The following is a 15632-nucleotide window of genomic DNA, read 5'->3' on the forward strand; positions in this document are numbered from 1 at the left end:
TTCTAAGCCAGTTTGTTAGAAAGCTCAGAGGAGCCAGAATCCAAAATATTTCTGAAGCTGCCCATGTAACCCTCTATGAATCGAGTCCTTCTCAGAAGTATAAAATACACACCGTACCCTTATTTAGGATTGCAGTAACAGCAAATGCCATAGCTGAGTACTGTGGTGAGACCAGAACACAAGAAAAGGGGAAGAAAGCAGAACTCAACAGCAAAAATTTTCATTCAAATATATCTTTACAGGCTAGGTGAGGCCAGGAGGCTGTTTTTCTAAAGAAAAACCCAAGCCAAAACTGAACACTGTCCACCTGCAGGGCTGGGATAAGTTCTACACTCTTTCCAAGCCCTATCAGCATGTGAAGGTTTGCCAGAGACAGTGTGCTTTGAATCCAACCAAGAATTACTCCACAGACCTAGAGGACACCCGCAGGACAGTGAAACCTGGGGGACAGCTCAACCCTGAAAAAGCAAATATCCATTACGGCTAGGAGCACCATCCCAAGAAAAGGCTTTGCCACTACAACGGTTCCTTACCTTCAACACCGCTCCTGACCACTTTGCAAAGCCAGTGAAGAATGGGTCTAGCTGAAAAACCCCAAGAGTGTTATGCCAAGTTAGCAAAGCCAGTTGACCAGTGCATCAGCCCAGCACCACGGCTGGTATGTGGGAGGAAGCACAGCTGAAAGCAGGCAAAAGGCCCTTTTAAAGAGCATCAAACCATGAGGCTGGCTGAGGCAACCACTTGTCCTGAGCTAACCCACTGCTTTCCAGCATGGGGACCATGCCCACTGCTTCCTCCTCTACCTCTTCTCCACGCTGGGCCTCGCTTCCTCTCCACCCACACTGCTGGAGCGCTGACAAGTTGCTTCTGGTTGGGGCTCCTACCATGGACAATCCAGGTTACTAAGTCACAGAAAGTTAACCCAGGAAAAAAGATCAGCTCAAATGCAACCACCACAACTGCATGTCTGGAGGTTGGACCCCTCCTCTCTGAAAGCAGCAAACCATACACCAGCTCAGCCATCCCACACAACTTAACCCTCTGTGGCTCACCCCAGGACTGCCATGGTGGCATCGGCATTGGGACTGACATGGGCCGGCAGTGACATAGCCCATGGGGCCACATGGCAGAAAACCATTTCTGTTAAGGTTTTGGGGGGCTGTCGTGAGCTCTCCACAGTTAGACATATCCAAGGCCCACCGTCAGCAGCTGTGGTAGCCCAGCAGCCCTCCCTGGCTCTCAGACACCAGCACACTGCCCAGGGATGGGACCCTAGATGTGGAAGAGGAGAGGCTGCTATAAGCAGACACTCCAGGGAACTTCCTAGTGTACATCAAGCCTGGCTCCCAAAAACCAGCACTGCCAGTCTGAGGTGACCTTGAGCAGGACACGGCATCCAGGAAAACGGGGTGCATTCCTAGGGTGCCTTACATTGCTTTCACCCCAGCTAATCACTCGGGCAGAAGCTACCATCAGGCAAGAAGCTCCAGCTTTAATTCAGGCTGTGTTTCCAAGACACATTTGCTGACCCAAGCAGATCACTGCCAACAGAAGTGGGAGGCCCCCATTGCCTCCCCATAACCTGAACAAAGGCGTGCCACTCACCTTGTCCCCTCTCCTCCTCACCAGACACCCAGAACAGTTCACAACACACACAACAGCCAAGGAGCTTTCTGCTGGTCCCTGGGGCCATCAGCCGACAGGCCCAGCAGGCACCCACAAGAAGGGAACTGGCCTGCCTGGCCAGGGAACTTGGACCATCTCCTTTGGACAGTGCTGCACCAGCAGATCAGCTCAGATCAGGTCATCCAAAATGCAATGACAAAGAAAGTGGTAACACCAAATACATGCAACCATCTTCCCCACTGGCAAGCTAAAACTTTATCCCAGAAAAGCTGAACCAGAAACAGTTTAAGCCAATGAATAAGTGCAGGGATACACACACCCACACACAGAGAAAAAGACACTGGATTAGAAAGTGCACCTACCTAGTGTATTCACATAGGTTAATGTATTAACTTCCCATCCAGCAGCACCTTAGTAGTTTGCTCAAACTTAGTCCCGCAGAACGAGTCCTAAAAGCACAAGTTCTTCAGGCTGATCATTTATGTTTCACTGCTTAAGCATGGTCAGGGTCCTCTGCGAATCAGGTTTAAGGTACAGAGCTCTCCAGACTGCACAAACATCCCAAGAACAAACATTTTCAGCATACCAAGAGCTCAGATACACTAGGTCAGTCCAACTGTGTTTATTTGTATTTCGGCCAAATCACTGCTGAAGTACTCTGAGCTCAAGGAGTGACAGCCCCTCACTGATTCAGCAAGAGACCAGAAGTAATTGGTAGACAGTCCACAAGCACCACAAAGAATGTCAGAGGCATTTATTTACATGACCCCTGTTTGCCCACGGAGAATTCAGAGTCTGCATTTTCCCCTCACTCCAATTAATCATTACTAGAATAAATCCTCTGCAATATTCCTCAGCTAACAGGAGTAAAAGCACAAACCATCCAAAATCATCCCCACCACAAAACTTTCCAGGTAGCTGTCACTGCCAAAACAAGACAGTTTTACTCCCATCAGTTGGACTTCCTCCCCACACTGGCACAACTTCTCTCATTATCCCTTCCTCCAAGGGACATGGAAAAGACAAGGAGACACCATTCCTATTGTTGAAAAACAGCACTCCTGCCAGGGCAGAACCATCGCATCTTCTGTGCCAGGCTGACAACAGGCTGCATCTCACACCTCTGCTGTGGGCACTGAAGCTTTAAAACTCCCACAGGACCTAGCTTATGCAACCACACGGTCTTCTCCTCCATCAGGAGCTGAGCAGGACCACTGCTCTTTAGTGCAAAGCACCTCTCAGGCTTGTCAGCCAGCGTGCTCACACAGCCAGGATGCAGCAGCACTCCCTCAGACCTTACCCCTCACTGCCAGAGAGCAGCTCTACCGACAAGACACAATGTGGGAATTCCTCCAGACCAGCCGTCCGTGGAAGACAAGCTATGGTCACAACTTCGAGCCAATTCTACCCACGTGCTTTGCGGCTGAAGCTGGCAAAAGGTCTCGCTCTGTCACGCATCCTCCTTCACTTCTTGTAGCAGCGAGCCCAGCACACCAGGCAGTGGGAGATGAGAAAGAAGTGGGTAAGCAGTGCTGGAACTAGCAGTGAGCACCAGCCATTTCTAAAAGCAGAGAAGTGGTCAGGGTTAACAAATCTCATACAAAACCTACAGGTATACAGCAAGGTGCAGAACACCTCCATTGATATCACAGTATGCTAGAGATATCCACCTCTCCAGGCCCCAGAATTTACTACTCGGTTTACACAATTCCTTAAAGAAATGGGTATTTCTAAGCTAACATGTGCTGTCAACATTTTGTCATTATTCAACAATTTGTGCCAGCTCCCACAGAACTGAGAGCAAGCTCCTGCAGCAAGAAGACGGCGCAACCTGGAATCAGCCAGGCTTTGCTGATTACTCCTCTGAGTAAACAGTGGTGTTTCCAGCACTTCAGCTTGCTCTCGAGCTTCTCTCATTGGCATACTACCCTATATTTAGGATAGAAGAGTGCAATGACAAGCATTGTGAAGAATGAATAAGTGGTCTACGATGCTCACTATAGTGACAGAGACTCTGTGAAGAAATTTACAAGTTAGGAAGTCCTAAAGCGAGGAATGAAATCTATAAAGCTAAAGATGAGAGAAAAAGCATTTCACATAAACAGTTAAATAACAGATTTTGTGAAGAACAGTATTCCCAAAGCAAAATACAGTAGCGGTCCATCATGTCATGGCAGTGGAAAGAAGACCCTGCCTGAAGGGACTGAGAGAAGACAGGCAAATGTTTGGTCTTTTTATATAAAAATAGGATTTTAATCTCATTTTGGATACAGGTGAACAACATAAGTGCCATTTTCCCAAGCTGAGAAGCCAAAAGCTCCAGGATCTCAGGGAATAATTGCAAGCCCTGCTACCCTCTCATGTCCCCCTATCCTGGGCAGCAGAGACCCAGTGACACTCTAAAAACACACACGGGAGGTTTTCAAACTTCAAACCTGGGGCAAAAATTTGCTAAATTCACTGGAGACCCGTGCAAGCTGCTTCAGAGCCTGTTGCTTCTGAGGAGCCTGGGAGGCCACGGGGAGCATCCCACATTTACACCTCAGCAGAACTATTTACTCGCATGTACGCACCCTCACAAGTTTGACTGCAGGTCTGTCGTGCCTGGAGCAGCCTCCGCCGAGAGTCAGCCCTGGGAGCCGGAGGGACCCCGCAAAGCCCCCGGCAGGTCAGGCCGGTGCGGACGTGGAGCCGAGAGTCCCGGCACCACTGCATGGGGAGCGTGCTCAGAGACACAACGAGACCCACCGGTTCCTGGACACCCACCGGGGCCCGGCCGGTCCCGGTGAACACGAAGAGCCGCCGGGCGGGCTCCTGCAGACCCGCGGGGCAGAGCCCAGGCGCACACACAGGCTCCGGCGCTACGGCGCGTCCAGGGACCGACCGACTACCGCCGCCCCCAGCACAGCCCAGCCGCTCCTACCGCCCTACCGGCGGCTGCAGCGGAGCCCCACGCCTCGCCCGGCACAGTCGTACCCGGCCCGGCCGTCCAGTACCCCGGCCCGGGCCCGCTCGGCCTCCCGCCCGCCGGCAGAGCCGGCCCCCCGGCGGGCACCCCCGGGCGCGGCGGCCACCCAGGCCCCGGGGGGTCCCGGACGGCGACCGAACAGCGGCTCCGGTGCAGCTGGGAGGCGGGAAAGCAGCGAGGAGAAGGAGGGAAGGAAGAGCGGAACGACCGGGTAGCGGCGCCGGGACCGGACCCCGCACGGCGCCCGGGCCGCCGCCCGCACCGGGCCCCGACAGGCCGCGGAGGGCGCGCCGGGCCGCGCCGCGCAGCTGCCCGCGCACCGGGAAGCCCGGGCCCGCCGCGCCTCTGCCTCAGGCCGCGCCACTGCTCCCGGCCCCGCACCCAGCCAGCCCGGTAGGCCAAGGGCAGTGCGGCCCGGCAGGTGCCGCCACCGGGCGTAGGCCAGACCCGCGCCCCGACCCCAGTTCCCGCGGACCGCTCACCGTGCGTAGCCGGGCGCGGAAGCCGCTCCCCGGAGGCCGCTCCCCGCCGCCAGCGGCCCCGACGCACCGAGCGGGCGGCGCGGAGCGAGCGCGACCCCGCGCGGGCACGTACCTAGGGGAGGGGCGCGCGGCGCTTAGCAACCGGCGGCACGAGCGCGCCGCGGCCAATCGGCGACCGCCGCCTGCGCACGCCCCGCCCACCTCTAGCCCCGCCCCACCTGGCCGCGCGCGATCCCGCCTTCCCGCGCGCCCTGCGGCCGTCCCTGGTGGAGCCCCGCCCACCGCAACACCCGCCCCTTTTGGCGTCGCTCCAAGCCCCGCCCCAATATCGGTTCCAGTCCCTCTCCCGTGCCTTAGACCACGCCCCCGCCTCCATACCGTGTGCCACGCCCCCCGTGTCTTAGGCCCCGCCCCGCGGCCCACGTGCGTTCCCGCCGAAGGCCGACCCCGGCGCCGCCTGGCCCCGGTCCCGCGGGCAAATATTTGCTCGGTGCCGCCCCGGCGCTGCCGCAGCGCGGGGACGCCGCCATGCAGCCTGTGCTGGGGGTCCTCGCCCTGGCCGCGGCCCTGGCCTCAGGTAGGGACCCGGGCCGGGCGCTGTGGGGCTCCCGTGGTGGCCGAGGGCGTGGGGCAGTGCGGGACCTTAGGCAGGACGTGGGGTCGGGATAGGAGCCTTCAGGACACTGCCCGGGCCTGCGGCACAGGGGGGCAGCAGGAGCTAGAGGCCTACAGCAGGTGCTGTGCAGGGACCCTCCTGCTCCATGGGACATGGGTCCATGGTCCTGTGCCCTGCGGGGCAGGATCCCACGCTCCACAGGACAGAGTGGGTCTGGGATCCCACACTCCACAGGACAGAGATCTCCTGCTCTGTGGGGCTGGACCCCGCGCTCAGCAGGGCCTGTATGTCCATGCTGTCTCTCCAAGTTCTTGCCACCCTCTGCAGGCCACCGTTCCCCCCTCAATGACTTCCAGCGCCTGCGAGCCACCGAGCTGCTGGCAGTGCCTGCAGACGCACCGCTGCCGCCGCCAGAGCAGGGCTCTGAGGAGCAGTGTGCCTGGCTCTGTGCCACCAGCCTGGCCTGCCGGTGAGCGGGACTGGGAGGGTCATGACACAGGGCTCACTCCGTGCTCTTTGCTGGGTGCCCACATGTGTGCCCCTTGCTCCTGCCCCTTATGGGTCCACGCCAGGCTCCCCCTGTGCCTCCCAGGGCTTTCCACCACAACCGGCAGAGCCAGCTGTGCCAGCTGCTGCCCTGGACCCAGAACTCACCCCACATCCAGCTGCAGAAAAACATCCACTATGACCTGTACCAGAAGAAAGGTGGGCTGATGCCATGGGTGAGCATGGGGACACCACAGACCAGGCATAGGGCTCCTCACTGCTCGTATGCTCTGCTTTCCCCAGTCTTCCTGCGGGACTGCATCGTGGCCAATGGCTCCAGTTACCGTGGCACACGGGCCGTGACGGAGAAGGGTCTGCGCTGCCAGCACTGGCAAGCCACAACACCCCATGACCACAGGTGCCTCCATGTCCCCAGCTGCTCCACAGCACCCACCAGTGGCCCCAGGCAGCTTGGGGCAAGAGGGAATAGGCTGGGGACAGCATGGTGGCAATAGAGACCGCGTGGGGGCAATGGGGACCATGTAGGTGCAGTGGCACTGCCCAGGGTAGCATAGCATTGGGCTGTGCCCACCCCAGGGCAAGGGTCTCCCCACAGCCCTCCTACCTCGTCTGCTGCCTGCAGGTTCCTACCGTCACCCCACAATGGTCTAGAGGAGAATTACTGCCGCAATCCAGACCAGGACAAGCGGGGCCCGTGGTGTTACACCGTTGACCCCAACATCCGACACCAGAGTTGCGGCATCAAGAAGTGTGAGGATGGTGAGTGCTGCATCCCAGGGGCTCCCTGTGGCCTGTGTCCCCCACACTGAGTGCCCCCTGGCTGTTGGCAGCCGTCTGCATGACCTGCAATGGGGAGGACTACCGTGGCACTGTGGACCACACCGAGTCAGGGACAGAGTGCCAGCGCTGGGACATGCAGCACCCACACAAGCACCCCTACCATCCCCACAAGTACCAGCTCCGGGCAGTGCGCAGTGCTGGGCAGCATGCAGCCCCAGCTGTGCCATGTGCTGGGGTGCTGGGACCACCGTCAACCACTGCTCCCTGTCTCTGCACCAGGTACCCTGACAAGGGGCTGGACGACAACTACTGCCGCAACCCTGACAGCTCAGAACGGCCCTGGTGCTACACCATCGACCCCAGGCGGGAGCGCGAGTACTGTCGCATCCGCCTGTGCAGTACGTGCCTGCTGATGTCACCGTCATCCGCGGCTGGGACCGGGTGTCCCGGTGCACCCTAACCGTGCCACTCTGCTCCTCTCCGGCCATGCAAGCAGAGAAACGCCCACGGCCCCTCAACGTCACCACCACCTGCTTCAGGGGCAAAGGCGAAGGCTACCGGGGACGGGTGAACATCACCGTGTCAGGGATCCCCTGCCAGCGCTGGGATGCCCAGGTGCCCCACCAGCACCACTTCACACCCAAGAAGTACCCCTGCAAGTAAGGGGGTCGGGGGGATGCATGTGGGGAGGGTGGCTGTGAGCAGCACCCCTGGGTGTGCGGTTGGGGGGCACCCATGCAGCCCCTCCACCAGGGACCTGCAAGAGAACTACTGCCGCAACCCTGACGGCTCAGAGGCTCCATGGTGCTTCACTGCCCGCTCCACTGTCCGCATCGCCTTCTGCTTCCACATCCGCCGCTGCCCTGACGAGCTGGGCGCCCAAGGTGAGCCAACCCCAGGCACCCATCTGTGGGGTGCTTGCTGTGGGTGCCAGCCCTCCCTGCCTGTCTCCAGAGTGCTACCATGGCCATGGCGAGCACTACCGCGGTCATGTCAGCAAGACACGAAAAGGCATCACCTGCCAGCCGTGGGCTGCCCAAACACCCCATGTGCCCCAGTGAGTATGCGAGGGAGCACACTGGGGTCAGTGTGTGGGGACAGGGATGGACACAGGGTTGGGGATGGAGATGGGTATATGGGGAACAGAATGGTGATGGTGACAGTGACTTGTTCGTGGCAGGATCTCACCTCTCACCCACCCTGAAGCGCACCTGGAGGAGAACTACTGCCGCAACCCCGATAACGACAGCCATGGCCCCTGGTGCTACACCATGGACCCCCGCACCCCTTTTGACTATTGTGCCATCAAGCCCTGCTGTGAGCCCCTATCCGCACCCCTGCAGCGCTAAGGGTGTCTCTGGTCACCCCCTAGGGTGATTTTGGTCCCCCCAGGATGGCTGGACCCTGCTGTAGTGCCAACCTGTGCTTTCTCTCCACAGCTGGCAGCACAGTGCCCTCTGTCCTGGAGAATGCAGGTTGGGGCCCACAGGTGCCGGGTGACTGCCATGGGGCAAGTGCTGGTGGCATGGCCCCATCTGACACCCACCGTGCCCGCAGACACAGTGGCTTTCAAGGAGTGTGGCCAGCGGGATGAGAGGTTGCAGCTGAAAGGGCGCATTGTTGGTGGCCAGCCCGGCAACTCGCCCTGGACTGTCAGCATCCGCAACCGGTGAGTGGCTCCCCAGCTCCCTGCCATGCAGCCAGTGTCCTCCTGGAGCTGACCCCCATCCCCACAGCGCCGGTGTGCACTTCTGTGGGGGAACCCTGGTGAAGGAACAGTGGGTGATCAGCACACGACAGTGCTTCTCCTCCTGGTAAGGCTGGGGCTGGGGTGTGGGGTGATGGGACCCCCCCATGTCCTCACATCCCCATCCTGCAGTGATGCTGACCTCACGGGCTATGAGGTGCACCTGGGGACTCTCTTCAAGGACCCCGGCCCTGGAGACCCAGACCTGCAGACAATCCCCATCACACGGATCGTCTGCGGCCCCTCTGAATCCCAGCTGGTGATGCTGAAGCTGGCGAGGTGAGCTGCCCCAGTCCCTCTGGTACCCCATGGCTGGCTAGGCTGCCACTACGTCCCACTGTTCCTCTCGTTGCTGCAGTCCAGCAACTCTGAACAGGCGCGTGGCCCTGATCTGCCTCCCACCTGAGCGCTATATTGTGCCCGCGGGCACCATCTGCGAGATCGCCGGCTGGGGGGAGACCAGAGGTACCTGCCATGGGCAGCCCCTGAAACAGCATCCCCTGCCCGACATCCCCTGCCTATGCTATTCCCCTGCAATGGCATCCCCTGCCGACAGCATCCCAAAGTTGATGACATCCCCTTCCTTACAGCATCTCCCTTCTGTGGCATTTTCCTGCCTGTGCCAGCCCCCTGCCCACCGCATCATCCCTGTCCACAGTACCCTCCTGCTCACTCCCTATCCACAGTACCCTCCTGCTCACTCCCTATCCACAGTACCCTCCTGCTCACTCCCTATCCACAGGACTCCCTGTGAGGGCACTCCTGCAAACATTACCTTCTATATTGTGTGCCCCCTGCCATGGTACCTGCCTGCCAGTGCCACCCCTGTGCCATGGCACCCCCCTGCCTGCGCCGTCCCCACTGCCGTGGCATCCCCCACTGGTGCCTCCCCTGCCCACAGGCACGGCGGATGGTGGTGTGCTGAACGTGGCGTGGCTGCCGGTGTTGGCCCATGGTGAGTGCAATGCAGCGCTGCGCGGACGCGTGAAGGACAGCGAGCTCTGCACAGCCCCGCTGCGCGCCGGTGTGGGGGCCTGTGAGGTGAGCTGGGCCCGGAGTGCTGCCTTGGGGGAGTCCAGGGTGCTGGCACCGGGGTGACGCTGCTGCCTGGGTGCCACAGGGGGATTACGGGGGGCCACTGGCTTGCCTCACGGCCGACTGCTGGGTGCTGGAGGGAGTGATCACCCCATCCCGTGTCTGCGCCCGCACTGACCAGCCTGCCCTCTTCATCCGTGTGTCGCTCTACGTTGACTGGATCTACAAGGTGATGAAGATGGGCTGAGCCGGCTCGGCCCAGCCTGGCACAGCCACCACCATGCAATAAAGGCACAGCCTTGGCCACGGCCATTAGCACTGCATAGGGTCTCTCATGTTTATTTAAGACCAAACCCCAGCTTGCATCCTATCCTGCCTCCAGCTACACTTGCTTCATCCTTCTCTGGTCCTGGCATGGTCCCCAGGGCCAGTGGTCATCCTTGGGGCTGGCACAGAGGCAGGGTCACCGTGGGTGCTGGGGGCTGTGCTCTCCTGTCCTGTCCCATCAGGGCAGCCCCATGTGCTGAAGGAGCCACTGGGCGCAGTTCTTGAAGACATCGGCCTCCATCTCCACGCCGGCTAGTGCATGGCCACCCTGCGGGTACCACAACAGCCTGCAGGGTGGGATGGGATGGAATAGAGGGGGATGCTCAGCCGGCACCTCCCTGCTCTATCCCCCTATTCCCCACTCACCGCACGGGCACCCCCCTGGCCCGCAGCACCCGGTAGAGCTCCAGCGCCTGCGTGGGGCTGACACGTCGGTCCCGGGCACCCACACACAGCAGCACTGGTGTCTGCACCTGCAGCACACGCAGCGGTGAGTGCCTGGCACCCTGCCCCCTGCCCTCCACACCCATCCTGCCCTGCCTTACCCGTGCCGCCTGGGCAATGGGAGAACGCAGCAGCATGGTGGCCACCTCCTCGGCACGTGGTACCCGCTCGAAGGAGTAGGGCAGCCCCAGGGAGGTGTAGCGCCTGTGGCACAGTGTGCTGGTGAGGTGGGTGCTGTGGGGACCAGGGGGAGCACGGCACACACTCACCAGTCAGGGATGTCGGAGGTCCCAAGCAGTGCAGGCAGGTTGGAAACAGGACTGCGCAGGGCACAGGCTCGGTAGCGCTTGGGCTCACGGGTGAGGAGGTGGAGGGCGATGAAGGCTCCATGGGAACCAGCCAGCAGGGCCAGGCGGTTTGGGTCCAGGGGCTCACTGTGCAGCACCTGCTCCACTGCCAGCTGCATCCATGGGCACCCACCATCAGCATCCTCCCAGCAGACCCCACCAGCAGCACACCTCCATCAGCACCCTCCACCCCTCCATCCCAGTGCCCCTCACCTGGGTGTCCGCCACATCCTGTTCACCCACTCGGGACAGCAGGGAGCTGATGCTGGCCTGGCCAAAGCCCAGAGAGCCACGGTAGTTCACTGGGGAGATGGGGACCATGGGTGTGGTGTCTCCAGTGAAGTGCAGTGGCCACATCCCCAGACTCCCCAGCACTCACCCAGGAGCACGGCAAAGCCCAGCCAGCACAGCGCGGCCATGCCTGGGCGCCAGCGGGCATCGAAGACAGCATGGGGGCCACCTGGGGCCAGTGGGGATGTCACCCAGGTGCCACCAACACTGCCAGGGTGTCCCCACTGTCCCCTCACTCACCATGGGGACACACAACGAGGGGGTGCGGTGCCATGCTGTCTGGTGGGCTCAGCAGCAGGGCCTCGAAAGCCTGGGTGCCTGGGAAGGGGTGCCGCTCAGAACCCCCCACCCCAGGACCCCTACCCTGGTACCCCCCATCCCGGGTATCCCTGGCACCCAGGCAGCACCCAGGCACATCAGGGACCCCCGGGCACTCACTGTGCACAGCTGCGGTCTGCCCACTGCAGGGGGGCCGGACCGTCAGGGTCTTCCAGGTGACACCGGGCACTATTGGGGTGTCCTCCACCGGCACCCAGCGAAGGGGCAGCTCCTGGCCCGCCGGTGGCAGCACCGTCACTACCTGGGAACCACAGTTGGTGGCATCGGCACTGGGGCAGCTGTAACAGCCCCCACTGCAAGCCCAGTGCTCTGGTGCTGCCCTGTTCCATGCACAGATGTGCTATGCCATGCCTAGTTACACAGCCCTGTGCCATGCCGTGCTGCCCTTGGCTGTGCTGTGCTGTACCTGGCCCTGGCATGCAATGTCAAGCTTTGCAGTTCCTCGCCACACCGTGCTCTGCAATGCCATGCTGTAGCTGGCTGTGCTTCACCACACTGTGTTTGACTATGCCATGCAAAGCTGGGCCATGTCATGCCAAGGCTTTGCAGAGCTATGCTAGACTGGATCTGGCTATGCCATGCCATGCCATGCTGCATCATGCAATGCCATTCAGGATCTGCCTGTGATGTGCCATGCCATGCCATGCTGTGCTGTGTAATGCTATGCCTTGCTGTGCTATGCCTGGCCGTGCTTGGCTGTGTCATGCCATGTTATGCCACACCATACGGAGCCCCACCGCACTTTGCCATGCCACATCATGCGGTGCCAGGGCTCTGCTCACCAGGCTAGGGGGGTGGTGTGGTGCTGAGCATGTGGCTACCAGCAGGTCCCACTGGAGGGTGAGCAGCTCCCAGCACCCTTCGGGCGACCCTAGGGACAGAAATCACATTAGTGCTTGCAGACACTCACCTGGGCACTGTGGGCAACCAATGCCACGTACCTGCCGTCAGGTTGGTGACGGTGGCTGCCTCCGTGTCCACCAGCAGCAGGTCCTATGAGGGGCAGAGCACAGGCAGCTGCATCACTGCAGGGCGCAGGGACCACATCCCCATCCCTGCAGTCCCTGGGGCTCACAGTGCGGCTGCGCTGCGGGGTGCCCAGCACAGCTCGCCGGCTGTCGGCTGCCCAGCACTGCAGTGGCAGCACCTCTGTGAACAGCCCGGCGAAGGCTGCAAGGAGGGCAGAGTGTTAGTGAGCAGAGCCATGGCCACCCAGTGTGGGGGGTCCAAGCCCCCAGCAGCACTCAGCCCTGCCCACCGTGTAACACTCACCCTCTGTGGGCTCCTGCACTACATCGAGCACCATCAGTGTCTGCCTCGTCTGCCAGGTGAGCTGCAGGGAGCCAGCAGTCAGGGATAGAACCATAGAATAGTTAGGGTTGGAAAGGACCTTAAGATCATCCAGTTCCACCCCCCCCCCCGCCATGGGCAGGGACACCTCACACTATAAACCATGTCACCCAAGACTCCGTCCAACCTGGCCTTGAACACTGCCAGGGATGGAGCATTCACAACTTCCTTGGGCAACCTGTTCAGTGCCTCACCATCCTAACAGTAAAGAACTTCTTCCTTATATCTAACGTGGACTTCCCCTACTTAAGGTTAAACCCATCACCCCTTGTCCTGTCACTACAGTCCCTAATGAAGAGTCCCTCCCCAGCATCCCTACAGGCCCCCTTCAGATACTGGAAGCTGCTATGAGGTCTCCACGCAGCCTTCTCTTCTCCAGGCTGAACAGCCCCAACGTTCTCAGCCTGTCTTCATACAGGAGGTGCTCCAGTCCCCTGATCATCCTCGTGGCTTCAACAGCCCCACGTCCTTCTTACGGACAGTCCCCCACCAGCGAAACCAAGGCATGGGGGCACCGTGAGGGGCTGTGATCCCAGGCTCGGTACTGCGCCGCCATGCTCACCATGCGCAGGCACAGGCACTGCCGATGCGGTCCCCCCACGCCACCCTCCAGGTAGAGCAGGCGCCGGCCGTCGGGGCTCAGCCGTGGGGAGAAGGCAGCTCTGTGCTCGGCTGACAGCAGCTCTGTGCGAGGCAGGAGGTCAGCACCTCAGGGACACAGGGACCCCCCCTGCGGCCCCGGTGCTCACCGCAGCTCCTGCTGCTCAGGTCCAAGTAGAAAATCCCTGACCTGAAGAGGAGGCGTGTGTCAGGATGGAGCCCCATGACCATGCTGAGCCCCACTGTGCCAGCACAGCGTGGGCATCCCAGCCTGGCGCTGGGAGCATGGGGGGACCCACCTCCTGTTAGAGCAGGCGTTCAGCCCCAGGCGGAAGGGCTCGTGCCACCAGCCCACGAACACCACACCACTGTCACCCGGGGACCACAGGGCCTGTGTGACAGCCAGGCTTGTCCCACAGCCCCAGGATGCTTCCCCCAGGGCTCTCCCTGCACCCTGTCCTGACCTGGCCAGGGGAGAGGTGCTCTGGGATGCCCTCCAGCACTGAGAGGCTGCTGCTTTCCAGGTCCAGGGCGCAGAGGACAGGCACGCTGCGGGTGCTCAGTGCCTCCCCCCAGTCCTCGTGGTACACAAACTGCTCCTTGTCCTGTGGCAAAGACCGCCCGGTCCCATGGTTGGCAGCCCCAGACATGGAGCTCAGCATGGCATGCTTGTGGGGTGCATAGCATGCTCATAGGGTATGTGTGATGCCGACGAGGCATGGGGATGCTCACAGCGTGCATGGCACACTCACAGGGTGCATACCACAGTCATAGGGTGCACACTACTCTTATGAGGTGCATGGCACGTTTGTGGGGTTCACAGAGTGCTAGTGGGGCATGTGCCATGCTCACAGCATGCACGGCACGCTCACAAGGTGCACGGCCTTCTCATCGGGTACACGGCATGCCTATGGCATACACAGTGTATTCATGGGGTACACAGCACCCACCTCCTCATCCTCGACCTCCTCCGGCGGCCTGGCTGCTCCTGGCACATCCCAGGCGCAGGGTGCCCATCGCTTGGGTCGGCTTTTCTCGGCCACATAGAGCAGCCGTGTCTCCGAGTGGGACCAGGCCAGGCAGGCAAAGGGCCCTGGCACAGTAAGAGGGTGCCAAAGACCAGCCTGGCACAGGCACAGCCGGGTACCAGGCAGGCAGAGGCCACTGGCCATGCCACCCTCGCCTGTGTTGTGGGCAGGGTTGTGGGGAAGGGGCCCTACCCTCTGTGTAGACCTCCCCATGCTTCCCCAGCGCTGTGAGGTCCACGCTGTGGCTGCGCCCACTGCTGCCCCACACCTGAGGGGATGGGGGTCAGCACCAGCACCCCAGAACCATAGCACCCACTGCCCCCCGCTGGCACTGTAGCCACCCCGTTGAGCCTGAAGCTGCTGTGACTGGGGCAACCCTGTTACCTCTAGCAGCTCATGGCCCTGCCGTGGGCAGCGGCTGAGCACGGCGCGGTGCTGCCCGGTGGGTGAGTCCCGGCTCAGGAGCCTGAGGGTGGGAGGGAAGGAGGCTGCAGTGGGCACAGGCCATGCCACAGCACCAGCCACACTGCCCCATCCAGCAGCCTGCGTGTGCCGTACTGGTTGTTGATCTCGGCGCTGAGCGCTGCCCGGCTGACAGTGAGGCCGCCATTGCCGGTGCGGTGCAGGCTGTAATGGCGGCTGAACCGCAGAAGCCGTCGGCGGGGCAGGTCGGGGCGACTGCACTCTGCGGGGCGGCACCATCAGCACCCACCGCACCGCACCGTGCCAGGCCCACCGGCCCACAGCACCAGGGCACCGAGCCCATGACTCACCGGTGTAGAGCTGGAAGCTCTGTGCCCCTGTGGCGGCCCCGAGCGCGGCGCCCGTGACAGCTGGGAACTGGCTCAGCTCCCGGTAGCAGGCGGTGGGGCTGCGGGCAGCCTGGCCGGGGAAGGGGCAGAGCTCACCCCTCTGCCCATGCCCACCCTCCCGAATCAGGGCTGTGCCCTCCCGTGCAGCCCCTCCTGAGCTCCCTTTGCCCACCTCTGTGCCCTGCTGGGTCCTGGAGGCCATGGGACTGTGCCGTGCCGTGCTGCTGGTGCCGGCCGCTCGGCCAGGGCAGGCTGCCAGGGTGTGTGCAACAGCCTGGAGCGAGGGGCACGGCAGGTGCCAGCCGTGCCCAGGCAGGGTTCACCCTGCGCTGT

General features: G+C 61.2%; 3 protein-coding genes across 10 annotated transcripts in view; 1 reads left to right on the plus strand and 2 right to left on the minus strand.

The window, feature by feature from the left end:
* DAG1 (dystroglycan 1) overlaps positions 1 to 5207 on the minus strand; it is a 52570-nt gene extending 47363 nt beyond the window's left edge. Inside the window, exon 1 of one of the 4 annotated variants that reach the window (XM_062610146.1) lies at positions 5189 to 5207. The gene's annotated coding sequence lies outside the window, so the exon portion shown is untranslated. Of the gene's footprint in view, positions 1 to 1988; positions 2134 to 5076 lie in introns of those variants that run through there. The other 3 variants (XM_062610143.1, XM_062610144.1, XM_062610142.1) reach the window with 3 other exon arrangements.
* Positions 5208 to 5504: 297 nt separating this feature from the next.
* MST1 (macrophage stimulating 1) lies at positions 5505 to 10084 on the plus strand. 4 transcript variants are annotated; one of them, XM_062610153.1, is made up of 18 exons: positions 5505 to 5653; positions 6020 to 6161; positions 6285 to 6397; positions 6482 to 6596; positions 6822 to 6958; positions 7030 to 7150; positions 7259 to 7377; positions 7473 to 7638; positions 7721 to 7863; positions 7934 to 8036; positions 8160 to 8296; positions 8419 to 8454; positions 8537 to 8648; positions 8716 to 8793; positions 8859 to 9005; positions 9085 to 9191; positions 9628 to 9767; positions 9847 to 10084. In XM_062610153.1, the coding sequence occupies exons 1-18, from the start codon at positions 5605 to 5607 to the stop codon at positions 10006 to 10008; spliced, it is 2127 nt and encodes a 708-aa protein (XP_062466137.1). In that variant the 5' UTR covers positions 5505 to 5604; the 3' UTR covers positions 10009 to 10084. The 4 variants fall into 4 exon arrangements, with proteins under 4 accessions (XP_062466137.1, XP_062466139.1, XP_062466138.1 ...); XM_062610155.1 differs by having other exon boundaries at positions 7733 to 7863; XM_062610154.1 differs by having other exon boundaries at positions 7476 to 7638.
* APEH (acylaminoacyl-peptide hydrolase) lies at positions 10074 to 15614 on the minus strand. 2 transcript variants are annotated; one of them, XM_062610148.1, is made up of 22 exons: positions 15472 to 15614; positions 15261 to 15369; positions 15046 to 15172; positions 14872 to 14953; positions 14680 to 14755; positions 14410 to 14552; positions 13924 to 14064; positions 13759 to 13850; positions 13609 to 13649; positions 13422 to 13543; positions 12782 to 12842; positions 12585 to 12679; positions 12451 to 12502; positions 12292 to 12380; positions 11609 to 11750; positions 11411 to 11488; positions 11259 to 11339; positions 11093 to 11181; positions 10802 to 10992; positions 10634 to 10736; positions 10455 to 10561; positions 10074 to 10375 (listed from the first exon to the last, which is right to left on the minus strand). In XM_062610148.1, the coding sequence occupies exons 1-22, from the start codon at positions 15499 to 15501 to the stop codon at positions 10267 to 10269; spliced, it is 2160 nt and encodes a 719-aa protein (XP_062466132.1). In that variant the 5' UTR covers positions 15502 to 15614; the 3' UTR covers positions 10074 to 10266. The 2 variants fall into 2 exon arrangements, with proteins under 2 accessions (XP_062466132.1, XP_062466131.1); XM_062610147.1 differs by having other exon boundaries at positions 11411 to 11750.
* Positions 15615 to 15632: the final 18 nt, after the last annotated feature.

The sequence above is a fragment of the Pezoporus occidentalis genome, unplaced genomic scaffold (genome assembly GCF_034315485.1).
Source record: "Pezoporus occidentalis ecotype Australia unplaced genomic scaffold, CSIRO_AGI_Poc_V1 ctg145, whole genome shotgun sequence".
NCBI lineage: Eukaryota > Metazoa > Chordata > Aves > Psittaciformes > Psittacidae > Pezoporus > Pezoporus occidentalis.

Bases quoted from the DNA above. Each gene is read 5' to 3' on its own strand.
- APEH (XM_062610147.1), bottom strand. From the start codon at position 15,501: ATGGCCTCCAGGACCCAGCAGGGCACAGAG. The intron at 12,381-12,450 runs GTACGTGGCATT...TTCTGTCCCTAG, and splicing joins CGTCACCAACCTGACGGCAG to GGTCGCCCGAAGGGTGCTGG. The intron at 10,562-10,633 runs GTAAGGCAGGGC...CGTGTGCTGCAG, and splicing joins CCATTGCCCAGGCGGCACGG to GTGCAGACACCAGTGCTGCT.
- MST1 (XM_062610153.1), top strand. From the start codon at position 5,605: ATGCAGCCTGTGCTGGGGGTCCTCGCCCTGGCCGCGGCCCTGGCCTCA. The intron at 6,959-7,029 runs GTGAGTGCTGCA...GGCTGTTGGCAG, and splicing joins CATCAAGAAGTGTGAGGATG to CCGTCTGCATGACCTGCAAT. The intron at 7,151-7,258 runs GTACCAGCTCCG...TCTCTGCACCAG, and splicing joins CACCCCTACCATCCCCACAA to GTACCCTGACAAGGGGCTGG.